At 57.9% G+C, this 25,671-nt stretch overlaps 2 protein-coding genes across 6 annotated transcripts in view; one reads left to right on the forward strand and one right to left on the reverse strand.

Moving 5' to 3' along the window:
• The window catches only part of LOC102396422 (transient receptor potential cation channel subfamily C member 4 associated protein), a 69,602-nt gene extending 68,657 nt beyond the window's left edge, over positions 1 to 945 (forward strand). For both annotated transcript variants that reach the window (XM_025263593.3, XM_025263591.3), the window contains exon 19: positions 26 to 945. In XM_025263593.3, coding sequence (XP_025119378.1) covers positions 26 to 163 — 138 coding nt within the window. In that variant the 3' untranslated portion in view covers positions 164 to 945. The remainder of the gene's footprint in view (positions 1 to 25) is intronic.
• A 79-nt stretch (positions 946 to 1,024) lies between these two features.
• MYH7B (myosin heavy chain 7B) lies at positions 1,025 to 25,312 on the reverse strand. Of its 4 annotated transcripts, XM_025263590.3 has the most exons (41): positions 24,951 to 25,312; positions 23,598 to 23,704; positions 23,298 to 23,441; positions 22,652 to 22,808; positions 22,326 to 22,353; positions 20,966 to 21,062; positions 18,695 to 18,718; positions 18,443 to 18,535; positions 18,241 to 18,304; positions 17,009 to 17,107; positions 16,238 to 16,341; positions 16,012 to 16,150; positions 15,602 to 15,720; positions 15,360 to 15,509; positions 15,007 to 15,177; positions 13,703 to 13,882; positions 13,476 to 13,608; positions 13,316 to 13,392; positions 12,780 to 12,867; positions 12,498 to 12,615; positions 10,686 to 10,809; positions 10,448 to 10,584; positions 9,179 to 9,434; positions 7,950 to 8,192; positions 7,111 to 7,287; positions 6,877 to 7,022; positions 6,491 to 6,581; positions 6,024 to 6,413; positions 5,013 to 5,139; positions 4,805 to 4,923; positions 4,517 to 4,713; positions 4,063 to 4,412; positions 3,769 to 3,893; positions 3,554 to 3,669; positions 2,704 to 3,100; positions 2,500 to 2,625; positions 2,245 to 2,415; positions 2,041 to 2,145; positions 1,863 to 1,958; positions 1,256 to 1,393; positions 1,025 to 1,180 (listed from the first exon to the last, which is right to left on the reverse strand). In XM_025263590.3, exons 1-41 carry the CDS (start codon positions 25,039 to 25,041, stop codon positions 1,169 to 1,171), a joined length of 5,826 nt encoding a protein of 1,941 aa, XP_025119375.2. In that variant the 5' UTR covers positions 25,042 to 25,312; the 3' UTR covers positions 1,025 to 1,168. The 4 variants fall into 4 exon arrangements, with proteins under 4 accessions (XP_025119375.2, XP_044783642.1, XP_044783643.1 ...); XM_044927707.2 differs by lacking the exons at positions 22,652 to 22,808; positions 23,298 to 23,441; positions 23,598 to 23,704; positions 24,951 to 25,312 and adding an exon at positions 22,490 to 22,632; XM_044927708.2 differs by lacking the exons at positions 20,966 to 21,062; positions 23,298 to 23,441; positions 23,598 to 23,704; positions 24,951 to 25,312 and having other exon boundaries at positions 22,652 to 23,055.
• Between the last annotated feature and the right edge of the window lie 359 nt (positions 25,313 to 25,671).

The following is a 25,671-nucleotide window of genomic DNA, read 5'->3' on the forward strand; positions in this document are numbered from 1 at the left end:
CCGTGGCCCCTCTCTCTGTGCACAGAGCTCCTGCATCAGCTTCTCATACTGGAAAGAGACCGTGTCCATCCTGTTGAACCCGGACCGCCAGTCTCCCTCTGCCCTTGTCAGCTACATTGAGGAGCCCTACATGGACATAGACAGGGACTTCACCGAGGAGTGATCTTGGGCCAGGCCTCGGGTGGCTGCTGGGCCAGCACGGGTGAGCGGGGTATGCGTGCCTCACGCCCTGCCCCCACCCTTCCCCCGCCTCCCTGCTGCTCCACCTGCCCCGGGTCTTCAGGTACAGGCTGGGTGGGAGGGAGCATCTAGAAGCCCTTGGCCCCTGGGTTCTGAGGCTCCAGGTCATTGGGGTGCCTCAGTTCCCTCAAGATCGCCATGATGAGGACAGGGGCGCTGTGCCCACCCTTCGTTCAGAACCCTGGGGCCCTGGCCCACCTAGAGCTAAGGGGACTTTTAAAGACAGCTCTGTCTGAGCTCCCGCTGGTCTCTTGACTGTCAGTCCTGGCGTGGGGAGGGAGATGTGGGCCCCCTCCCCAATCTGTGAGCCGAGCTTGCCCTGGCCTTTGGACCCAGGCAAAGGCTTCTGAGCCCCTGGGCAGGGGTGGGGGATACCAGAGAATGCTTCTTTCCCCCAGGCCTGCCCATCTGTCCCTCCTTTCCTCCCTCCCTCGTTTTCCTTTAGCTCCTCTGGTTCTGTTTGCTCATTGGCCGCTGTGTTCATCCCAGGGGTTTCCCCCAGAAGTGGGGGGCTTTCTCCTTCAATCCCCTGGGGCACAGGGTGGCTGTGCCCCACCCCCACCTCCAGGCAGCGTCTCCTGCCTGAGCCTGCCCGCACGGGAGCCTGCCTGGGAGCACACCCCCGGCCCCTTCTTGTGTTGCCAATTTATTAACAACAAATAAACCAATTAAATGGAGACTATTAAAGAATTTATTTTAAATGACTGATGTGGACCTGACTTTTGTCTGTGAGACCATGTGCTCCCCTCCCCTCCTGAACCCCAAAGAATGAACAGAAACCCAGTCAGAGCTGCAGCCACGGGGTTTATTCAAGGTGGAGCAGGGCTTGGGGTGGCGAGGCTCCAGCAGGTGTGAATGAAGAGAGGCCAGGATCAGGGTGGGGCAGACAGCAGGTATCCCTCTTTTCCTAGAGCCCAGGGTTCCAGCGTCACTCCTTGTGCTAAAGGAAGAGGGGTGCCTGAGTGAGCAGCTTCCGGGGCAGAGAGCAGGGAGGGTGCCCCACACCACCCCTCACCTTGGGGCCCAGGGCGTCCCGGGTGCGTGCCCGCAGCTTGTTGGCCTGGGTTTCCGCCATGTCTGCCCGCTCCTCTGCATCGTCCAGCTCATGCTGGGCCTTTCGATACTTGGCGAGGTTGGTGTTGGCCTGCTGCTCCTGTGGGCACAGGCAGGCCTGCTCACTCTCTGATCACTGAGACGGTCAGCTGCCCCAAAAGGGGCCGGCTTCTCCTGGTCCTCCAGTCTGCTTCACCACCGCTGCCCACGGCCCTCCCCATCCCTCCCCAGTTCCCACGGCAGGAAGGAAGGGCATGGACCCACTCATTCCAGAGGTGCCTGGGTGCCAGACCTGCCTGGAAGGGGAAAGCAGAGAGGTCCCCTCAGAGACAGAGCTAGGTCTTGTGTCTTGCTGGACCTGTTAGAAACTTGTCTTTCTTCCCACTGGGCAGTGGGGTCACTGTCCCAGCCAACACACAAAGCCACCGTGGGGGAAATCACAGCCCAGAGATGGAACAGGCCTGACCATTGCTGGCATCCCCACTGACTGGGCCAGCTGTAGAAGTGGGGTGACCACCGGAATCCTGACTGGTACTAGGCCCCAAAGACCCAGACTCCCGTGCACTCACCGCCTCTTCAAACTGACGTTTGTAGCTCTTGACCTTGCTCTGCAGCTTGTCCACCAGGTCCTGCATGCGAGCCAGATTCTTCCTGTCCTCCTCAGCCTGGGCAGGCAAAGGGGATTCAGGTCTTGCCCAAAGCAGCCCAGCCCTAGGGCCGCCCCTCGAGGTGGTCCTGGTTACCCACCTGGTACGCGAGCTCCTTGACCCGGCGTTCGTGCTTCCGCACCCCTTTGAGGGCCTCTGCGTGCTTCTTCTGCTCTGCATCCAGCTCGGCCTCCAGCTCCCGCACCTACAAGCAGCCAGCCGGTGGGCCTGGTGCCCCTGGCCTGCCCTCCCCGGGGCTGACCCACCCGCCAGGGCAGCAGGCTGGGAGGCGGGCCGCACACACCTTGGCCTCCAGCTTCTGCACCTGCTTCTTCCCGCCCCGGAGGGCGGCTTGTTCTGCCTCCTCCAGCCGGGCCTGCAGCTCCCGCACCGTCTGCTCCAGCGTCTTCTTCATCCGTTCCAGGTGTGTGCTTGTGTCCTGCTCCTTCTTCAGCTCCTCTGCCATCATGGCTGCCTGTAGGGGAGGTGGCGGTCTGGTCAGGAGGTGACGATCCCTTTGGACTTTTCTCTGGCATCCCCAGCCCCAGCCCAGCCTCACATCAGTGATGGCCTTTTTGGCCTTCTCCTCGGCTTCCCGCCTTTCCTGGGCGGCCTCCTCCACCTCCCCACTCAGCTGGGCCAAATCCACCTCCAGCTTCTTCTTCTGGTTCAGGAGACCTGTGTTCTGCAGGGAAGCAGAGCTTTAGAGTTGGGTCTTGCAGGCCCCCGGCCCGCATGCTCTGGTGACCCCCTCTGTGCCCACCTGCGAATGCAGGAGGTTGAGACGCTCCGTGGCTTCCAGCAGCTCTTGCTCCGCCAGCCGCCGGCTGCGCTCGCCCTGCTCCAGGGCTGCCCGCAGCTCTTCCAGCTCCGCAGCCAGCAGGGCGGCCCGCCGCTCCAGGGCCTGTGCCTGCTCGCGGAGCTCTGCCGCCAGCCGCTGCTCCTCGTCCCGCCCCGCCTGCTCCTCCTTGAGCTGGGCCTGCAGCAGCCGCGTGGCGGCCTGCGCCTCCGTGGCCTGGCGGGTGGCGTGGCCCAGCTGCAGCTCCAGGTCGTTGAGGTCGCCCTCCATCTTCTTCTTGAGCCGCAGTGCCTCGTTGCGAGCCCGAGTCTCCGCATCCAGGGAGGCCTGCAGGGACTCCACTGCCCGCTGGTGGTTGCGCCTATGGTTGGAAGGGACGGAAGGAGGAGTGGTGACCTTTGAGGAGCAGGGGCCCGCGCACCGCACCTGCTGACAGGCGCAAAAAGAACGCTGGAGACGTAAACCGGACTAAGTGACCGGTCTCTCCCTGGTTTCAAGCCCCTCATGACTGCCTGTTGCCCATCAGAGCAACTTCACAGGCAAGAGTGAGGCTCTGGAGCAGACAGACATGGACTGAATCTTGGCTCTGCCTCTATTGTGTAACCTTGGGCAAGTCCTCTGGCCTCTCTGTTCACCTCTAAACTGTGGACAATAATCCACTCCTTCCCCCAAAGAAAGTCCTGGGGAGGGGGGACTAGGTGTCATGCCAATCTGCGTGCACGCTGGGGCTCAGCCAACACCTCTTGCCCTCTGCTCTCAGACGGTTGGGACGGGAGAGGCTGTCAGCCTGGAGAGGAGGGCCAGCCCCCCGCACCTCAGGTTAGTACACTCCTCATCTTTCTCTGCCAGCTTCCGGTCCACCTCAGCCTTGACCTGGGAAAGCTCCAGCTGGATCCGCAGGGTTTTGGTCTCCTCCAGCTCCAGGGCCCCCTGGGGTATAGAACAAGCCATTGAGCCAGGAGGTCCACGAACGTGTGTTGAGAGGGGAGGCCAGAGGAGCCAGCACATCAGCGTCGCCCCACCCCTGACCTCAGCCTCCTCCAGTGCTGCCTGGAGCTCGCTCTTCTCCCCTTCCAGCGCCTTCTTGGCTTTCTCCAGCTCCTGGACGCTCTTCCCACTGAGGCCGACCTGGTCTGTGAGGTCACTGATCTCTTCTGCAGAAAGGACAGGGCACTGAGGGGCCACCCCACCACTCATGCTGCAGCCACATCACTTCACCCCCTCGTAATTCCAGGGTGCCCTCGCTAGGGCACCCTGCCTGTGTGACTCGGAGGGGACTCCCAGTGACCCCCAGGGCGGCTCTGACCCCGTGGCTGGCCGTACCCTGCAGGTTCTTGTTCTCCCGCCTGAGCGTCTCCAGGGCCTCCAGGGCCTCCTCATGGCTGTGCCGCAGCCGGAAGAGCTCGGTGCCCAGGCTGCGGGCCTCCCTCTGGGCCGCCTCCAGCTCCCGCTGCATCTCCTCCTCCTGCCGCCGCCGCTCCTCCAGCGCCCGCTCCAAGTGCCGCTGCTTCTTGTCCAGCGCCGCGGCTGCAGAGGTTGCCCGCTCCAGCTCCAGGGTCACGTCCTCCGACTCGGTCTGCAGCCGCAGCTTGGCCTTCTCCAGCGACGAGCACTTGGCGTGAGCGGCCTCAACCCCCTCCTCTGCCTCCTGCAGTCGCAGTGCCAGCTTCTTTCTGGACCCGGGAACAGATGGGATATGGGAGCGTAGCTGAGCCCCGCATCCTCCCCCACCCTACCCTGCCCCGAGGTGGTGCTGCCAGGCCGGCAGGGCACTCACTTGGCCTCCTCCAGTTCCTCGGTCCTCTGGATGGCATCCGCCTCGTACTTGCTCCTCCACTGGGCCACCTCGGCATTGGCCTTGGACAGCAGCCTCTGCAGCTCGGCCTGGGCCTCAGCCTCCTCCTCATGCTGCTCCCGCAGGAGGTCACAGTCGTGCCGCAGAGCCTGCACTGCGTGAGCCAGCGCGCTCTTGGCCTGCAGAGAGCCCGGTGACCTCAGCGTGGGGCCAGCCGGTGACCCTGTGCCCCCACCCCCGCCATTCTGTGGCTGCCCATGGCTGGCCCACCTTGCTCTCTTCCTCCAGCTGCCGCCGCAGTTCCTCCAGGCTCTGGGTGGCCAAGGCCTTCCCGCGGCTCAGCTGGCTAATCAGAGACTCCTTCTCCTCCAGCAGGCGGCTCAGCTCCCCTGCAGGCCAAAGGGGAGCCAGCAGGTTAGGTGAAGGCGGGTGGGCAGCACGGAGGCCCCGCCGTGGCCCGCTGAGCCCCGTGCCTCACCACTCTCAGTTTGCAGCCGCCCACGCTGGGTGCTCGCGTCTGCCAGCTGCCGCTGTAGCTCCTCCACCTTGATCTTGGCTTCGCTCAGCTGATCCTCATATGCCCGGCACAGCTTCTCTGCACTGGCCTGGGAGCCGGGGTCAGGGATCAGAACAAGTCAGAGACCCACAAGGCAGGATCTAGGGCTGCCAATCAGAGAGACTGGAGCCAGGAACTGGAAGGCTAGATGTGTGCCCAGGAATCAAAGGGAGAACAGAACCCCAAGTTCAGGGTCAGAGATTCAAGTGCTGGACTATGGCTTAAAACATGGGTGTCAGAAGTGAGCAGGCTGAACCAGTGGGTCAAGGTGAGTTTAGGATACCAGAGTCTGAAGTCAGCTGGGGACAGCAGTCACAGGTCAGCTGTTAAGATTAGGTGGTACAAAGGTCAGGGGTCAGGGTTGGGTGCTGGGATTCAGGACAAGAACAGTCAGGACAGGTCTGTGTTATTTGCTCAGTCGTGTCCGATTCTTTGCGACCCCATGGACTGTAGACCACCAGGCTCCTCTGTCCATGGAATTCTTCAGGCAAGAATACTGGACTGGGTTGCCATTCCCTTCTCCAGGGCATCTTCCCGACCCAGGGATCAAACCCAGGTCTCCTGTATTACAGGCAGATTATTTACCAGCTGAGCCACCAGGGAAGCCCAAACAGGATAGGGATGAGGTCAGAATTCAGAGGTCAAAGACTGAGAAGTTGGAATTGGATGCTGGGTCAAAATCCTTTGGCATCAGGGCACAGAGTTTAGGAGGTAGGGTTTGAGGTCAGAACTGGTGGGGGGTTTAGGGCTGGGTGCCGGGTGAATGGGCCGGGGATCAGGATCAGGTGCAGGGTTAGCAGTAGTGTGGTGTCAGATAGGCAGGGGGTGCTCGGGGCTCAGAGCATGGGGTCAGCTACTGCAGTCAGGAGGGGTTCGGTGAGGGTGGGCTGCTAGCGGAGGGTCAGAGGTCGGGGTCAGGAAGGAGGCCGACACCTTGCCGCGGGCCAGGGTCTCCACGTTGGCGCTCAGATCGTCCACCTCCATACGGAGCTCGCTCTTCTCCTTTTCCAGCTTCTGCCGCACCCGCTGCAGGCTGTCCACCTGCTCGCCCAGCTCAGCCGCACTGTCCGCCTGCTTGCGCCGCAGGGCCGCCACGGTGGCCTCGTGCCGCAGAGCCGCCTCCTCCAGTTCCCGCCGCAGCCGGCCCAGCTCGGCTTCGCGCTTCCGGCAGCCCTCGCGCTGCCCGGCTGACGCACCACCCGCCTCCTCCAGCCGCTCGCTCAGCTCCTCCAGCTCCCGGGCCGCCTCTGCCCGCTGCTTCTCCACGCGGGCCCGGGCCGCCCGCTCAGCCTCCAGCTCCTCTTCCAGCTCCTCGGCCCGAGCCTGGAGACGGGCAGGCGGCAGGGTCACCTTCATGGGCCCCTGACCCGGGTTCTCGCCCGCCCCTGTCCCTCACGCACCTGCAGCTCCTTGATCTTCTTCTGCAGCTGGGCTCCGAGGAGCTGCTCATCCTCCACCCGCAGGTTCAGCTGACTCAGCTCCGAATCCTTCCTGGAGGAGAGGATGGGCATGAGCCGGCCCAGGTCCTAACTGCCGCCAACCTGCTGGGGGCCCCAGCACACACGCTGTCCTGAGGCACTGTGCCTGGAGTAGCCCTCAAGACCTCCCCAGAGTTCCCTCTCAAGCCCTGGCCCTAGAGCCTGGCCCTAGGTGGGCCCCCTTCACCCTACGGTTCAACCTCTGCTGTAATGCAACACTGACTAGAGTCCTGGGGGCGACGAGAAGCGGGCTGCAGGCTCAGGTCCCTGCGGCCAGGAGGTTGGGGCTAGGCCCTCCCCACACTTACTTCTTGAGCTTCTCCTCCAGCTGTTGCTTATCCTGGGCAGCGTCTGCCACCGACTCCTGCGTCAGCTTCAGGTCCCCCTCGAGCTTGCGTTTGGCCCGCTCCGTGTCCATGCGCAGCTTCTTCTCTTGCTCCAGGGAGCACTCCAGCTGTGGGGCAGGACAGAGTGGGTGGGCTCCCCCCTGTCCTGGCCGGCCCGGCCCCTCCGTGCAGCCCCCTGCTGTGGCCCCAACTCACGTCTTCCACCTGCTGCTCCAGCCGAACCTTGGCCTTGGCCAGCGCGCTCACACGGTCCTCCTCAGCCTGCAGGTCGCCCAGGGCCTGCTGGTGGGCCTCCTGCAAGGCCTTCTTCTCCTTGGTCAGCCGGACCACAGACTCGTCCAGTGCCGCCATCTCCTCTGTCAGATTCTTCACCTGTGTCGGGGCCAAGGTCACTGTGGGGCTGCCTCCCCCAACTCTGGCCTGAGCAGCTGCCCCTTCCAGCCAGGGAACCTCAGGTGAGTCAGTTCATCCCGAGCCTCAATTTCTTCATCCTTCAGGGATGGTTGTAGCTTCCTCCTCGAGGGATTACTGAGCCTTTCCCCAGTGTCTGGCTGGCACTGAGAGATCGATAGATGCTAGCTATTTGGGTATTCAGGGGTGTTTAAGCAGCTGTTCCTTACTCCTGGCTTCCTCGGGGAGCACCTGTGAGAACCTGAATAAGCAGCTCACCCTCCCCCAGAGCCTCACTTTCCCCTCCTGTATGATGGAGTCAGTCCCCCCAGAGTGTGAACCAACGGGCTCTCGGGAGGGTTCAATGAGGGAAGGCCCCTGGGGCACATGGAGCTGGTGGATGACGATCCGAGCATCTGCTGAGCACCTACTACGTGCAAGGCTCGGTGGTGAGTGCTCGCACAGCCTAGTTACACACTGAATCCTCACCCGCCCTAATTAGGGAAGTGCTTCTATTAGCCCCATTTGACAGAGGAGGAAACTGAGGCTCACAGAGAGGATGAGACCTGCCCAGGGCCACATAGGTGTGGGACTTGCAGGTGCCTGGCCCCACAGCTCTGCCCCACCCCACCCCGCACCCACACCTTATTCTCCGTGGCTTGCTTCTCCTTCTCGGCCTTGGCCAGCGTCAGCTCCAGGTCATCAATGTCCTTCTTGAGCTCCGTGCACTCGTCCTCCAGCTTGCGGCGGCGGGCAGCCAGGTCTGCGTTCACTTCCTCCTCATCCTCCAGCCGCTCGCTCAGCTCCTTCACCTTCGCCTCCAGCTGCACCTTGGACTTGATGAGCAAGTGGCAGCGTTCCTCGGCATCCGCCAGGTTTTCCTGCTCCTGGAGGGGGACACGGGAATGGTGCAGAGTCAGGACAGCCAAGGGACCCCAGGCCAGGTCCTGGACAGAAAGCTCATTTGTCCATGCCAAGGCCTGACACGGGTTCAGTTGGGTTCTGGGACCTAGGAATGCCATGCCAATGACCTGTTCTGGGCCCTGAAGGCAATCAGGTGTGGTGGGATGAGGGCACAAGTGGAGGGATGGACCGGGAGACAAGAGGGGAACCGTAGGCTGCGGGGCAACCCAGAGAAAGGCCCAAACAAGGGCTCAAGGAGAGAAGCCAACGGCCAGGTCCACCCTCACTGAAGTCGGGGTAGGGAGGGCCCTGCGGGGCCACAGAGAGCTCAGATTCTCGGCCACCATGCTGTTTCCTCACCACCTGACTGGATAACCATCTCCTGCTCTAGCAGGTGGGTTTCTGAACACAGGCCCGTCTGTCTTCCCACCAGTGTTATCTCCAGAGCTTCTGTGGCGCCTGACACTCAAGGTGTTTGCCGAAGGAAGGAAGGGCTCTGTGGACTTGGGGGAGGATCTGGACCCTTGATCTCTGCCCTCTGGTTGTTACTGTTACCTGCTGCCTGGGTTCCCATGGCCCTTAACCAGAGAAGAGAGCCTGGCACTGTCTCAGGGAGGGAGCGGAGGAGAGAGCTGGGGAGATGGGGCTCCACGGAGGCTTTAGCAGGAAGCCATGGGGCCCAGGGTGTGGGAGCACTGGGGCGCATGCACTGACTGGGTGGGGAGGTTGGGTACGAGGAGGCCGCATGCAGGTATGAGCCCGTGAGCCTCCAGAATAGCAAAAAGGACCCAGGTAAAGCCTGAGCACCCAGCACATGCCAGGTTGGCCTTGGCTGGGCGGGGGGGGTGGGGGAGTGGGGCGTGGTGGGTCTGCCTGTGCTATTTCCTCGGAGCAGCCTGAGGTTCCCTGAGGATGCCCAGGGGTCAGGGCACCAGGTCGCAGAAAGAAAGCCCACCCCTCCCCTCCTCACCGCCTGCAGCTGCAGGGCCAGATCGTTCTTCTCCTGGGTGACGCTGACGTGCGTCTCCTCCAGCTCCTGGCGCTTGGCCTCGGCGGTGGCCAGGGCCCCCCGCAGCCCCCGCAGCTCTGCCCGCAGGGCCGCCAGCTCCTCCTCAGCCTGCGCCGAGCGGAGCAGCGGCTTCATCTTGAAAAAGAGCTTCATCCATGACCAGTTCTTGACAGCATTGAAGGCACGAATGTTCCACTGGATGGTGAACAGGGCATCCCTGGGGAGGGGTGACCGCGGGTGGTCAGCAGGTTCACAGCTACCCCTTCATAGCGATAGCCCCGATGCTCCTGAGCACCTCCCCTGGGCTGGACATTGCACTAAGCACTTCAGTGTGTGGTCGATCGCGTTAACCTTCCCAACAGCCTCTCAAATAGGTCCTAATCCTCTGCTTTACAGACGAGGTTGAGGGAGAGGCCCAGGGCATGCAGGTCTGCCTCCAGGGCTGGAGCTCACAAACCCTGAATGGCCTGGTGGTCCCTGCAAGGGTCCTGAAGACAGGACACCAGGGGTGGTTAAGCCACTGACTGTCATATAAGGTCAGACAGCCTGGGCTCCCATCCCAGCCTCCCACCTCCCCCATGAGTCAGCTGATGGCTCTCTCTCTGCTCAGACACCCCCTCTGGTGAGCAGAGATGGTCATCTGCCTCTTAGGACTGTCCAGTACTTTGCATGTGTGCTCAGTCTATTCTGACTCTTTGTGACCCCATGGACTGTGGCCCACCAGGCTCCTCTGTCCATGGGATTCTCCAGGCAAGAATACTGGAGTGGGTTGCCATTTCCTTCTCCAGGGGATCTTCCCAACCCAGAGACCAAACCCGTGTCTCCTGCATCTCCTGCATTGGCAGGCGGATTCTTTACCAGAGACATCTGAGAAGTCCATCCTGTACCTTAACCAAGATAAATTCGAACAAGATATCTCGCCCAGGGCTTGGCACACAAGACTCTTAGAAAACACTAGATGCCCTTATTCCCACTCTGGACCACACTCTGGGATGGCCTGGAATAGAGATGGACTCTCTTTCCCCACCTTCTGAGGGGAGGAAGTGGCAGGTAGCTGGGGGCTGATGGGCACACAGCAGAGGCTTGCCCCTTCGGAGACACTCAACCAGCCATATGCAAAATCTGACCCACAGGACAATACGACCAGGTTCAGAGAGCCTAGAGGTTCTGTGATCTGGGGGACAGTGGCTGTACCCCGACCCTGTGTCCCACCCCTCTGCCTGCACCCACCTGCCTCCAAGCAGGCGCTGGTACTCCAGGCGCATCAGGCGGCCCCGGCTCCGCGCCTGCAGCAGCGTCAGGACCTTGGCCAGACGCTGGTCGCGAAGCTCCTCCAAGACGCCTAGGAGCCCAGCCTTGAAGAACACCTGGGGTAGGCGTGGTAGGTATAACCCTCAATCATCTGCATGACCCCCTGCAGAGTGCGTGCCCACACCGGGTCAGGATCCTAACTCCCTTGTGCCCCGACCTTGGTGTGGCCAAACTGGTACTGGGTGTGGTCGATGTCCAGCGAGCCCAGCAGCTTCTCTGTAGCCTTCCTGCTGTCCATGAAGGTGTCGTCCGGGATGGCACTGGGGTTCAGGATGCGGTACCTGAGGGGGTGGGGAAGGGTTGGTGAGGAGGGTGCTGGACGGGGAGCAGAGGACTGGAGAGGCTGGCCTTTGGGAGGCTTGTTCAGGCTCCACTGAACAAGCTGGCAGGTGACACTTGACAGCCTCGTGATACTGGGGGAGTGGGCATACTCTGCTTTAAAAGCTCAGGTAATATTTAAACAGCTTCAGTAGTTCTTTAAGAGGCAGCAGTATTTACAGAAGGCCTATGGCACTGTCATAATTTTTAACTTATAATTTTTAATAATTTATCAGTTTTTTGAGAAGACAATAAAAAAGTAAAGAAGGTGATGTGTTACAGCATATCACAAACTGAAGAAGCATTGGGAGAGAATTGTGATCGACAAGATCACGATCTTGTCGATCACAAGATCAACAAGGGTTCCGGCATGCCCACTTCTAAAAGGACACGCTTGCACGTGTGTACAGGGCCGTGTGGGTCAGGTTGCGCTGACCACACTGTGAAGGCAAAACCCTGGAAACACAAAAGGCCCCTCACTAAGGGACTGATTACAAAGCACGGGTCACTAGATTACAGAGCACTTCACTCCATAACAAAATGGATGATGCTACTTGTCATCACACTTATCCAAAGTTCTAGAAGGCACAATACCGAGAGTGGACTGTAATGGTGACTATAGACACTGAGGGATTATGACGCCACCGTAACAGACGCCCCACTCTGGTGGGGTTCATTGACCCCGGGGGAGGCGGGACTCTCGGAATTTCCTGTACCTTCCCCTCGATTCTGCTGCAAACCTTAAACTACTCTAAAAAAATAGTCTTAATTTTTTTTTAAAAAGGGTGATGATGCAGACTTATGTCTATTAACAAGGAACAATCCCCAAGACATGGTTACAGGGAAAAAACAGAGAACATGTGTGTGTTCTCATGTGTGCGTGTTCATGCGTGTGTGTGTGCTCATGCATGTGTGTGCTCATGCGTGTGTGCTCATGTGTGTGTGTGCACCCATGTGTAAAGTATTTCTACAGACACACATGTATAATGGTCAGCGTGGATGGCCACAATTACTTCTGAAGAGGGAGGGGCCCGTGGACAATTGCAGCCAGACAAAAGTCAAACCTATAAAGGGGAGGCAGAGGCCCCAGCACTGACGAAGCGCTCGTTGCCAGGCGCTACATAGAGCCTAGTCCACGTGAGCCCTCGTTCAACTCCCAAATCCACACCTGGCTCTGCCTGCCCAACTTCCCTCCTGGGCTTCCTGCTGGAGGCATTTCAAATCTGACATGTTCCAAGGAGAGTTCAATCCACTGTCCACCTACCTCCCCTTGCCAAAAGTTTAAAAATCTATCTTGGTTTCTTAGTAAATCTACCACCAACTCCCCAGTTGATAGGCCAAACACCTGGAAGTCACCCCTATCTTTTTCATTCTCTTTCCACTTCCAGTTCATTAGCAAACCCTGCTGGCTGAAGCTGCAGTATTAACCCAGAGCCTGTTCACTTCTCCCAAACCCAGTCCCTCGGGTCTCACCGACTAGCATTTCCCACTGGGATGCCCCCCCAGCCCCCTCCCCAGCCCTCCTGCATCCTCCTGGGTGCCCTTCCCACCCCACCCAGCCTTCTGCCTCCACCTGGGAGGAAGGGAAGAGGGAAGGTGGCTGGCGGGGGAGCTGGGGAGGAGCCAGGGCTGGGGCCGGGGAGACACCCACCGCTGCCGGAAGTCAGTGTAGAGCAGCCTGTTGGGGAACCCCTGTCGGCAGATCCGGATCCCCTCCAGCACCCCATTGCAGCGCAACTGGTGCAGCACCAGGAAGGCGTCCATGACCCCTGGGCACAGTGGAGGTTAAAGGAAAAGACTAGCGGTCAGGGGACACACCTTCATGAATTCGAGGCCGCACAGGCCCTGTGGAGAGGGGTGACCCAGCTCTGGCAACCCCATCCCCTCCCTCCCATGTCCCCCCATGGGGAACCAGCCCCCCTGGGGTGACTACCTGGGGTCTTGTTCTCATTTGGGACGATGCAACGGACAAAGTGGGGCTGCGTGGCCCGCAGATTGGTCATCAGCTTGTTGAGGTTCTCCTGGGGGAGGGAGAGGGGAGAAAGCACAAGAGGGCAGAGAAGCAGGATTGGAAGCCGCAGTGGACCAGCCCGCCAAGGATGGACCAGCCCACCAAGGATGGACCAGCCCGCTAAGGACTGGGCACCTCAGCACTGGGTCTCTGCAGCGCCACCCTTTGACTCTCCTTGTGACCCTTGGCCCTCTTCCATTTGACCGGGCGGGTCCCCCAACCAATCCTCAGCCCTCCCACAGGCCCCGTGGCTCCCACCCCATCCCCTCTAAACCCTGCCCAGGCAGCGTGGGGACGGGAAGCAGCACAGACTTGCTGTGATGTTCACGTGGAGAGGAGTTAAACATCACTGCAAGTCTTAACGGCCGCCCGCCCGGGTGCAGGGGACAGAGCAGGGAGCTAGGACCCAGTGGGGGCGGCAGGGAGGGGGCCTGCACAGGGCCTAGACGGGGCCTCACCTTGTGCAGCTGGGACACCGTCTGGAATGACGCTGCCTTCTTACGCTTCTCTTTCACCCCGGACTTGGGGGGCTCAGCTAGGACAGACAAGGGGCCAGTCACTCACTGCAGAGAACTCCCTCTGTGAGTCCCCTGCAGACTTGCACCACTTGGTACTCACTAGAGCAGGAGCCAGCGTAGTTCTCGTAGAGAGTAGCCAAGAGCTTGTTTTGCGACTTCTGGAAGATGGGGACCACCGTCTCATTCAGTGGATCCTTGTTTTTCTCCAGCCAGCCCACGATGCTGTAAGGCACCTGCCAGAGACCAGACAGGTGCTGACCCGAGGGGCGGGGGAACCCCAGGAAGGGAGGAGGGAGATCAAGAGCTGGGCTTTCAACAGGCACTTACCACGCCTGCATAGTGGACCACCTCAAAGTGGGCCTGGTACTTGCGCTTCTTGTCAGGCCGTGGCTGCTGGAAATTGGGCGACTTGCCCGCGTGGTTATCATAGAGCTTGGCCCGGAAGCTGGCATCTGAGGCCTTAGGGAACATGCACTCCTCCTCCAGGATGGACAGAATGCCCAGCGGCTGGGGACAGGGCGCAAGGGTGAAGGGTCTCCATCAAGCCAGTCCATCCAGGCTGGGCTGGACTCCCACTTCCTGGAGCCCCACTCTCTGGGAGCTTTCCCAGACCCCCCCAACCTCAGCCACCATCTGCCCAGAGGGAGGCAGAATGGATCTGCATCCAGGAGCCCTGTCTTCTAAGAAAGAAAGTTTGTGGCTTGGCTTTCAACCTGCTTCTGACCAATTCGCAGCCAGCCCTGAGTTGTTCTCTTTGCTTATAAGTGTGCAAATTCAAACCAGCACCCCTGCACCCACACACCTCCAACATCTGTGGTCTCACACTCTCCCACATGGTGCTGTCAAAAAACGCAGTTGATGTCAAACTCTGGCTTCCTCACTTAGTGGTTAAGGGGCCCTTAGACCTCTCTAAGCCTCAGTTTTCTAACCTGCAAAATGGGGACATGAATACTTTCATTCCTGCCATAACAGCAAAGAATTGTCGACCACCTGAATGTGCATAGGTAGGAGATTACAGAAACGCATGGGCATCATCTGCTGTGTGAACCACTGTGCCTTCTTCAACAAAGCACCATGCCCAGAATACACTTTCAGAGAAAAGGTAGGATGAGAAGTGAGTCTGTGTCCGTTAGAGAAAAGAGAGGCCGAGGATAAAGGATGGAGAGGATGCATATTGTGGTAGGACTGGGGGAAATATTCTTTCCCCTTTATTTCTGATTTTTCCATTTTTCTTTGACTTTTCTTTCCTTCTAGTCTTTGTACCATAGGGAAATACATGTAATGTTTTATAAACAAATAAACAAACACACCCTACCGTGCCCTGTAGTTCTGGACAGTTTTGAGGGTCCAATGAAACTGTCTGCAGTAGGGCTTACTGTCAGCAGTGCAACAGGGACGCAGGCTCACACACACGCCCTGCTCACCAACACACGCTCGCACTCAATCTCCAACACACCTAGTCACACACCCGCACGCATTTCCATTCATATACACATCACACACATACGCTCAGTCATGCTCGTATACACACGCTCACTTAAATGCACACGCACATGCCTGCCTGCACACGCTCATTCACACACAAGCACACAGGCACTCCCTTGCCGGAGTGACCTGGCCCTGGGCCCCACCTTCTCGATGAGGTCGATGCAGGGCTGCAGGTCCAGGCCGAAGTCAATGAAGACCCAGTCAATGCCCTCCCGCTTGTACTCCTCCTGCTCCAGCACGAACATGTGCTGGTTGAAGAACTGCTGCAGCTTCTCGTTGGTGAAGTTGATACACAGCTGTTCAAAGCTGTTAAACTGTAGAGGGCAGCGCCCGGCTCAGCCGGCCTGCTTGTAGATGGGGACATGGAGGCCCACAGAGGACAGGGATGTGCGGGACTCCACCCTGCCTCCAGGCAGACCCCCAGGGCTCCTGCCCCCACCCCTATGGTCCTCCACCCCAGAGAGAACAGAGCCTGGGGCCATGGGCCTACCCGCACCTCAAAGATCTCAAAACCCGCAATGTCCAGGACACCAATGAAGAATTGACGGGGCAGCTTGGTGTCCAGCGTCTGGTTGATCCGAGACACCAGCCATCGGAACAGCCGGTCGTAGGTGGCCTTGGCCAGAGCCCCCACGGCAAACACCACCTGGAGTCATGGGGAGGCTGGGCTGGGACCTGGCAAGAAGCGGACCCTGCCCCAGCTGTCCCAGGGTGGGCCCCGTCCTGCCGGCAGCTCACCTGCTCCACGCTCTGACCCTTGGTCACATATTCATTCCCCACACGCACTCGGGGGTGTAGAAGGCCTTTGAGGAGGTCCCCGCTGCTGACCCCCATCAGGTAGGCAGCCTTGTCAGCACCTGGCAGGACACACAGGTGAGATGAGGAGGTGGCCAAGACTAGGGGTTTTGGGGGCTCTACTGGTCTCTACTTAGGGTTAGGAGAGGGAGGTTGGGAGAGGTCAAGTTCAGGGTCAGCAAACTGTACAGCTCAGAAGGGTGAGGGGCTGGAGTTGAGTAGTCACAATTTACAAATAGGGCCAGACTGAGGTCAAAGGTTGCTGACAAGGCTCAGGGATCACGGTCACGGACTGGAGGTTGGGATCAGGGTCAAGAGAATGACCAGGTCAGGTCAGGGTCAGGGCGCCTCACTCTCAGTGCCGTCGGCCTCAGCCTGCTCCTCCCGCTGCTTCTGCTTGAATTTCATGTTGCCAAAGTGCAGGAGGGCCCCCACGATCTTATAGCAGGCACACTTCTCCTCCACGCTGAAGCCCAGGATGTCCATGGCGTGCTGTGGAGGAGGGGAAGACTCAGAGAACCCTGGGCTCCTCAGGGTCCAGCGGAGCCACGGGACCTGCTCCCCTCGCACCAGACGTACGTCAGTGGCCATGAGCTCCTCCCCGTCATTCATGTTGTCCACGGTGATGACGCCCTGGCTGCAGAAGTGGTAGTCGTAGGGGTTCATAGACAGAAGCAGCATGTCTGGGGGACACAGAGCCGAGAAGGGGGTGTCGGCTGGGTTCACCAGCTCTCCTCCTTCCCCTGGTCCCAGCGTGGTGGGTCCTGGGGGCTCTTGCGGCAAGAGACTCTAGGGCCCTCTCTAGATTTTGTACCTGGAGTTTCTCTCCTCCACTCCAATGCCCAGGGCTTCTCTTTCTTTATGAGTCTGGGGAAAGAGCCACAGTCCCTACCTCTCACTCACCTTTTGACTCTTGCTCACAGCCACCCCTCTGGCCCAGACCCCGTGCTGGGTGCTCGGGTACAGGGAGGATCAGATTCTGCCCTCGAGGGGCTTGCAAGAGAGGTGAGCCAGGCCCAGATGGAGCCCTTGCTCCCTGCTTGGTGCTGAGGGGAACCTCTCTAGTCTCAGGACAGGAGAGACAACCTGGCCAGGGCAGAGATGCTGAGGGGCCTGTTCCCCAGCGCGAGGGGGAGGGCTCGGCAGGAACCAGAAATCCCAAAAAGCGGGTGGGTGGCTAGAAGGAGTGCTGCGTCTCTAGGGAAGAAGGGATGTCACAGACCCCAGAACAGCAGGGGAACAGGCAGCCCAGGGCCTGGTCTGAGGGGGCCCGGGACAGGGCTGGGCAGCCCCACTGCCACCCAGACCGGCGGGCTCTGACTCCCACCCCGTTGGGCTGCTGGCCCTCACCCTGCAGCTCTGGCTTCTTCCCCGAAAGGATCTGGTAGTAGACGTGGTAGCCTCGCTCACCAGGCAGCTGGAAGATCACCCGTGACTTCTCCAGGAGATCTGGGGGAAAGGGAGGAGCTGGCCTACTGTCCCGAGTGGGTCACCCCACCAGGGCTGAGGAGCAGGGGGCAAGGGTGTCTGCACACACCCCCGGCATGTGCTGCAGGAGGTCTCTCCATTGGCACATGTGCCACAGTGTGGGAATGTGTGTGTCTGTACACCAGTGTGCGTGTATTAATGTGGGTGTCTGTGTAGGGGTCTTTTTTTTTTGGCCACTTGACTAAATCCCACTGTGGGATTTTAGCTCCCTGACCAGGGACTGAACCCGGGCCCTCAGCACCGAGTGCCAAATCTTCACTGTCCTAACTGACCATCGGGGAAATCCCCTGTGTGTGGATCTTTGTTTGTCTGTTCTTTCATCTAGGCTGTCATTCCTCCACCCACAGACTGCTCCTTTCCCCCAGAGGTGTGCTGGTGTGCCAGTGTGTGCAGAGAGCAGAGCCTTGGTGTGTTTGCACACGGGCCCATCAGGGTGTAAATTACTATGTTTCCTCCCATCACCACCTGCCTATGCTTGTCCGTCAGGATCTGGCCCTGCATCCCAAGATGGGGAGCAGTCAATGTGGGGGGGTCCCTCTGTGCGTGTGACCTGGGCACCCAGTGTCTGTGTAGCCAGACTGGGTCAGGGATAGGCGATGACTGCAGAGACAGACTGAGGGAGACCTTCCTGGAAGGACAGGGTCTCAAGGTGCCCAGAGATGAGGTTGGGCAGGAGGGGCACAGGTCTGCTGGATGGAGGGTCAGAGAAAAGGCTGGGGTTGTGGTAGGGGGAGGGGCCCAATCACAAGGAGCCTGACCAAATAAGGGTGGGGGTCTCCATCTTAAGGTGATGGGATCTGGAGAAGGTTTTTAGGCAGGAATTCGATGTGATCAGATTAGTAGCCAAAAAAAGATCACTCTGGCTAAAAGAAGATCAGGCAGAGGAATGGAGGCTGGGAGATCACGTGGAGGCAGTGGGTAAGTTCCAGGTGAGAGGTGAGGTGGCATGAGCTGGGCAGTGGCCTGAGGATGAAGAGCAGCGTCTGGGGCAGGTGGGAGCCCCAAAGACTTGATGAAACTTGTTCAATCTAAGTGGGAAGGTGCAGGCGTGGCCCCTCCCATCCTCCTCCTTCCCCACCCTCTCCTGAACTCACAGCTGTCAATATCCGCGGATGCCAGCTTCCCAGAGGGACCAAAGTGAATGCGGATGAACTTGCCCTGTGGGCAGAGGAGCAGCCTCAGTCGGGGGCCCAGGCAGTGCTGCTCCATCCACCCAGGGCTCCCCAGATCTTGTGTCTCCCCGCCTCCCCACCCTCCTGCCCCAACCCCACCCAGTCTCCCACCAAAGCCACTCACAAAGCGGGACGAGTTGTCATTGCGCAGGGTCTTGGCATTGCCGAAAGCCTCCATGGCGGGGTTAGCCTCGATGATCTGATCCTCAAGGGTGCCCTGGAGGCAGGATGAGGGGTCTCTCACCCCGTGGTCCTGGGTCTTAGCCCATCCCAGACCACCTCTGCTTGGGAAGGGGAAGAGGTAGGGGAAGGGGAGGGAGGGTCCCCAGGACTTCATAATAATTGTCTGCCCCACTCATACCAGCCCCATACCTACCCCGGTCTTTGTGGCCAGAAATTGCTGGGAGGAGAAGGAAGACAAAGTTAGAAGGTGTGAGGTCTCACCAGGCGGGAGTGTGGCAGTGGGGGAGTAGGGTGGGTTAGCAGGACAGTGAATGTTAGTCACCCAAATGTCACCCCACTCCCTATGCCTGACCCTCCAGGGGCTGTTAGATGGAGAAATGCAAGAAATGGAGCAGGCAGGGCTCTAGTCAGGGAGGGGCTTGAGGCAGGAGCTGTGTGTGGGTGTCCCCTACCCACAGTGCCCCAAAGCTCTGTCTCTGGCCTCCTCCATATCCCTTCATTTCCCACACCCCTGGAATTGACCCTGCTCCAAGCCCCAGAGGTTCCTGACTACAATCTACTCCCCTTTAGAGCCCAGCTCAAAAGCCCCCTACTCTAGGAAGTCTTCCCTGATTCTCTGAGGCTGGAAGAGACTCTTCCTGTCCAAACCTTCTGACCCTTGACCTCCCTCTGTGATGGCCCTTCTTCACACTTCTCCTTTCTATTATGATTGGGTGCATTTTCACTGTACAACTGTATATCGAGTATTATTCAAAATAGCCCCGCCAGGTGCATATTATTAGCCCTAATTTGCAAATGAGGAACCTAAGACTCAGAGCTGGAAAGTGTCTGCTCAAGATGACACAGTAAGTCAGGGGCAGGGCAGACACTGAGTCCAGGCATCCTGCTTCCCATGATGCCCAAAGCCACCTGTCTCTCATCTAGAGGGACTTGCTGAACCAAAGGACTCCTCCCCACTTGCTCTCTCCTAGCCTCATCTTCCCTCCATCTACCCTTCTATCTCTTCCCTGCCCTGGATCCCAGCAGCCTGGGAAGAAAAGGGGGGAAAGGAAGGAATGGATTCTGGAGTGACAGGTGCCATGCCACCTGTCCCATGCTATGAGACTTTGGTGATTCACTCACCTCAAGGGAGCCCAAGACTTAAAAATCCCCCTGAGCTGTTGCTGGGGAGACAGGGGCAGGAGACAGATGGCAGGAGCCCTCCCCTGAGCTCCACCCCACACACTCAGCTCCAGGGCTTTTGAATAGGGCTCCTTCTGATAGATGTAGTCAAATTTGGGGGAGAGGGGAGGCAGGTTGATAAGGTTTTTAAGCTACAACGCCCATGGCCCCTGTGGGCCAGCCTTTCTCTCTACCTCCCTTGCCTGACAGCTCCCCCAAACCTCAAATCCACGATGCAGAGCTCCTTTCTGCCCAGGTGCCCCCTAGACTCACCCATTCTGGCTGCATCCCCATCAGCTCCCACCCTCCATTCCTATTCCTGGACCAAGCCCCAACTTTCTGTAGCATCCTCAGAGACATTTTGGGAGTTGGGAAAATGAGGTGGAGGGGAGGGAGGAAAGAGTACCAAAAAAGTCAACAGCAAAAACAAAACCAAACAAGAAAAACAACCACCACCACAACAAAAAACCAAAACTGGGAAAAAAAAAAAAAAATCACAAGAAAATCAAATGGGAAAACAGGAAAAGGCAAAAAGAAAAAGGAAAAAAAACTTTAAATGGAAAAAAAGATAAGAAAAAGAAGAAAGAAAAATGCCCCATAATAAAAGCAAGGCTCAACAAGACCAGGAGTGAGGGCTGGGTGGGCGGAGGCCTTAGGCTTCTGGAAAGAAAAGTCAACCCATTTGGGGGTGGGGGTGCAGTGCCCACACATCCCTAAACAGCTGGCCATAGGGCTAGGAAGGAAAACTGCACCTCGAAAACAAATAAAAAACCCCAAAATACTGGTCCCCCATTGTTTCAGAAAATTTCAAAAACCATAAAGAAATCATAGGGTGCAAAACTGCCCTTAATCTTGACTGTTGGGAAGGCCAAGTGCCCTTGGCTCTGGCTAAACCTGCCTTGTTTGATTGACAGCAGGTAACTGGAGCATGAAAACCAAGAAACCGATTATTACTTCTTGGTAAAAACAGCCTGCTTGGTAAACTTTTAAAATATGAAGGTCGTTAAAATATGAAAGGGAAAAATTACATGAAATGTTGAGGACTAGCAATGTGGTCCCGCCCCTCTGCATTTCAGATGGGAACAGTAAGGCAAGTGTGGATCTGCATCACGTGACAGAGAATGGCCGCAGCCTCTCTGGTCAAGCCTTGCTCGGGCCAGAGTCTGCCACCAGGGTGGGAGGCTCAGGCAGGGCGAGAGGCTCTGGGGAATCAACTTTTAAAAAAAAGAAGAAAAGGAGAAAAAAAAGAAAAGAAAAACAGTGAGAAGCAGCAGGGAGCAGTGCCCGCGTGGGCAAGTCTTACAGCCTTCTTGCCCGGCCCGTCTCCCAGGGCAGCGACGATGGCAAAGTACTGAATGACCCGCTTGGTGTTAACGGTCTTACCGGCCCCCGATTCTCCCCTTGGACAACACAAACATGAGTCACCAATGTCCATCTGGCTGCTCTAATTCCTCCCACCCCCAGCACCCTACTTCTCCAGCAGGGTGCCTCTGCCCTCCCCACACCCAGCTCCCAACTCAGGATCCCCCCGAGCCCAAAACTCAGAGATGGATCAGCTCCCAGAGGTGTTGAATTGTTTACAAAACAAACCAGCATAAATCATCCCAGTGAGATGAGAAAACACATGATGCCACTGTTTACTGAGTGCTAACTTACTGCCAGGCCCTGGGCCGAGTGCTTCACCTGAACTGGTTCACTGAAGCCTCAGGAACCCTGTAAGGCAGGCGCCATCATCACCCTCTTTTGATAGAGAAGGGGTTGTGACTCAGAGAGGTCATGTAGCTGTTTCTGCCGGGTGCCAGGTGCAAACATTCACCGGCTGACTCCTATAGCTCTGCAGTAGGTAAGCAGGACTGTCCTGTTTTTACTGATGAGATTCAGAGGACCAAGGGCACCAGCAGGAAGTGGACCCATGAGAACTTGAATCCAGGTCTTTCTGGTTTCAAAGGTCTTACTCTTAACTAGCAGGCTGCACACTCACACACATACACACACTCATGCTCAACCAATGTCCATATTGGCTTGGCTGGACCTAAACTTGGTATGTAAGAATTCTACCACTTTCCCAAGGAGGCAAACAAAGGGTTATAAATAAGATTCAGAAATAAGAAGCTGGTAATAAAGAAGAAGGGCTTTCTTGGTGGCTCAGTGGTAAAGAAGACTTCTGCAATGCAAGAGATATGGGTTCAATCCCTGGGTCAGGAAAATCTCCTGCAGGAGGAAATGGCAACCCACTCTAGTATTCTTGCCTGGGAAATCCCATGGACTGAGGAGTGTGATGGGCTACAGTCCATGGGGTCTCAGAGTCAGACATGACTGACCGACTAAAATAAAGAGGAAAGGGAAGGGGATCTCCTCCCCCCTCCTTGAGCCAGAATCAGAACTCCCCAAAGATCAAGGTTAGAGAAGATTCCAGGCCCTAGGAACAGGGGGTATGAGAGTGGGTGATCAGTCTGGCATTCCTTTTCTACTTATCTGCTCAGAACAGGGGCAGAGAAGACGCTATAATTTAGCCTCACCTGGGACACTGGCTCTAGGTGGTAAAACCCCTGCCCTTAGCACTTTGTATTCAATTATTCAATCTCGGGAAATGATTTTAGTTCCACTCCCTCCCTGCCAGATGGCCAGCATTTCCCACCCCATCCCCAGAGCCCCACACTCACGTGATCAGCATGGACTGGTTCTCTCGGTCTGGAAGAAAAGGGAGGAGACAGAGAAGTTAGCCAAAGTGAGGGACCAGCCACAGGTGGAACACCTGGGGTATCCTTGGCGCTGGGACAGCCCCTCCGCCACCCAGAGCCAATAATGGGAAGGACCAGGTGGGAACCTTCAGACTGCAGGCCAGCTCCCACTTGAAGAGACAGAACGACTATGCTTCAGTGTCCAGCGGGATGGAAAAGAGGGCAGTGCGAGTGGAGGGAAGGGGAGCCGGGGGAAGGGTCTCAGGAGAGAAAGAGGACTCAGGGAGAGGAGTCAAGGCAGCCCTTACTGCGCAGCATGTCGTTGTAGGCGTTATCCGCCACCGCGTATATGTGGGGCGGGGCCTCCGAGCGGCGCTTTCCCTTGTAAGCGGCTACCACGGAGGCTGTATAGACAGGGAGCCATTTGTAGGGGTTGATGGTGACACAGAAGAGGCCCGAGTATGTCTGGGGAGAGAGAGTATAGATGGGTTATTGGAGGCCAAGTTCCCGTCCTCAAGCTCTAGCCCTCGCAAAACTATGATCTTTGCAAAAATTCCCCAAAATGAGCTGCCTAAGGTGCGACGCCACACCTCTGTGGCCGACCTGGCCCCGCCCTAGCTCTCACTCCTGCCCTCAGCCTGTGGCCCCACCTCCACAGCCCATTGCCCAGCGACTCTGCGGCTGCCGCTCCTCCCCTACAGTCCCATAGCCAAACCTCCAGCCCCACCTCCAGCTCCGCCCACCAGCCGGTGGCCCCGCCCCCTCAGCCCCATGACATCACCCTACCCTGCCTCTAGCCCTGCTCCCCCACCGCACACAGCCGCGAGCCCTCCCCACGGTCCCGACCCCGCCGAGCTGTGGCTCTCGCTCTAGCCCCGCCCCTGATGGTACGGCCCCGCCCCCACCACGCACAGCCCCATCCCACCCGTGGCCCCTCCTCGGTTCCAGGCTCACATAGATCATCCAGCGAGCATAACGCTGGCGCAGGTTGTGCAGTACGGATGCCTCGTTGAGGTGCGTCATCATGGCCATGTCCTCCAGCAAGTCGAAGCGGGGCGGGTTCATGGGCTGCAGCTCAGCCTCGCGAACCGTCAGCACCTGCCAGGAAGGCCATATCGTGGGGGCGTGAACCAAGTGACCTCAGCCTCTCACCCCCGTACGCCCCCAGACCCCCTTTCATCCAGAGCATGCCTTCCAGGAGCTACACCTTCGGGAGGCAGAGGAGCTAATTCCAGGAAAAGGGGGGAGCCAAACCTTCTGGTCTTTGGTCTCCACGTTGACTCTGCCCCCAGTGGCTTCCGACTTGACCTCAGCCTCCACGTAAGCATCCTGTTCATCAGGTACCCAGACCCGCTTCTTCCCTGGGTTTCCGGGAGAGCATTGGGGCTTTGAAAGAGGCTGATGCACATCCAGGGGTTGGGGGCCCAACTGGGTTCCCCTGTCGTGTCCCTAGAGCTGTGTGCCTAGGAGCCCCTCTATCAGGACACAGGAGTACCCAGGAAAGATCCCTCCAGACCCTCTTTCCTGAAAAGGCAGCACTGGGAGGTTTCCCTAGAGATCTCCTCAAAGAATCCCCTGACTGAAGTAAGGGTCCCCCACAGCCCTGGATTACACACTTTGGTTCAAATTCATGCTTCTCTTGTATTTGCCCTGCGACCTGTGGAAAATCCCTCATTCTCTCTGGGCCTGTCCCTCAAAGGCAAAACATTGTGAGCATTGCCTTAGTTCTCCTCTGGAGCAACCCTCAGTATCAGGCACTTAATATTAGTGGGTTCTGTCTCCCCTATTTTACCCAAGACTCAAGCCCTGCATCTTGTAAGTCTGTCTTATGCTCCTTCCTGCCCAGGCAGCTGGTCCCAGAGCTCCAGGGAGCCCATATTTCATGGTAGTTAAAGGCATCATGAAAGTTAAAGACTCAGGTATCCTGTCACCTACTAGCCAAGTACCTTAGGACCAACTACATAACTTGCAGGCTCCAGTGTTAAAATGCAAGTCCTCTTGTTAAGAAATCATTTAAAATTTCAAGATGCTGATAGCAAAGAGTAAAAGGCCCCCAGTGCAGCTGCAGAGGTCACATACCCACGAAGCTGGCCCTGGTCACCACCTCCCCAGGTTGTTGCAATGATGCATGGAAAGTCATCTGCTCTGGGCCTGGCGCACAATAAGTGCTTGATACACATTGCCTATTGTTATTATTGTCCTATGAGCAAACCGGGTCATAAATAGTCGCCTTTATTCCTGTCCCTAATAAACAGAGGGATTGGCTCTAGGGAAAGCACTAAAAATAACTCCAGCACAGGTTTTATGGACACGTGGAGGCAGCCTGCACACATACCAGGCACTCTCGTCTCAGAAGCCTCAGGCTCCGGCCACGGACTGCAGTCTTAGGAGGCAGGCGATACTGTCCCATTTTACAGAGGAGCAAACCAAGGCTTGCTCACAGGCACCCAAGTGAGGTATACTAGGTTCCTGGGATTTTCTTCTTGGGGCTAAATCTGTCAGGCTAGAGGGCTCCTTCAGACCCAAGTGGAGTGCCACCCCTCCTCACTCCTGTTCTGAGTCCTTAAGAACTTCTCTGTGGCTCTGCCCACCTCTGCCTTCACTTACCATCCCACAGGACGGTGTGCACCTTCATCTGCTCGTGGTAGCCCTGGCGGAGGTAGCGTGCAGACTCCCCAAGTTCACTCACATCCATCATGGTAGTGGCACTGAGAGGCGGAGGATGCAGCAGCAGAGATCTTGGAGGTTCAAGGCGGTCCAAGTCAGCAGGCACTGGAACATGGCATGGAGAGGGGACTGAGGGCAGGGGCCCCAAACTGGGGTGTGATCAACCAACCCACAAGACCTAATAGTAGGTGATTCTTTGGTAAGCCCCCAACACATGCAAGCACCCTCTCAGACACCAGAGCATCCTCTCCCACAGAAATGGAGAGACTTGTGCCAACCCACAAGCAACCTACCCACCAGCCTGTCTGCCCTCCCTTGGGCTCCCACTCCAGCCCCGATCACCCACCTCGGCACCACGGTGAGGGCTGGGAGCTGGGCTCCCCCTTTTATTGCTGCCGTCAAGGTCAGCGGAGGAGAGCTATGTCAGCAATCTCCACGTGTCACAGCCCCCCCAGCCTGGCCACAGGACACAAAAGGCAAATTCCCTTTTATCTCCACCAGCTCGGCCCCTGGGCTATTTTTACCTCCCATTGTCAAGGGATCACAAAGGCGGAGAGAGACACTCGCTCCACTCAGAGACTGGGAGGTTGAGATTCAGACTGACAGGGGCAGGGACAAGGCAGGGAGAGATTTGGAAAGACTGAGGTGCTGGGGGAGAGAA

The sequence above is a fragment of the Bubalus bubalis genome, chromosome 14, assembly GCF_019923935.1.
Source record: "Bubalus bubalis isolate 160015118507 breed Murrah chromosome 14, NDDB_SH_1, whole genome shotgun sequence".
Classification (NCBI taxonomy): domain Eukaryota; kingdom Metazoa; phylum Chordata; class Mammalia; order Artiodactyla; family Bovidae; genus Bubalus; species Bubalus bubalis.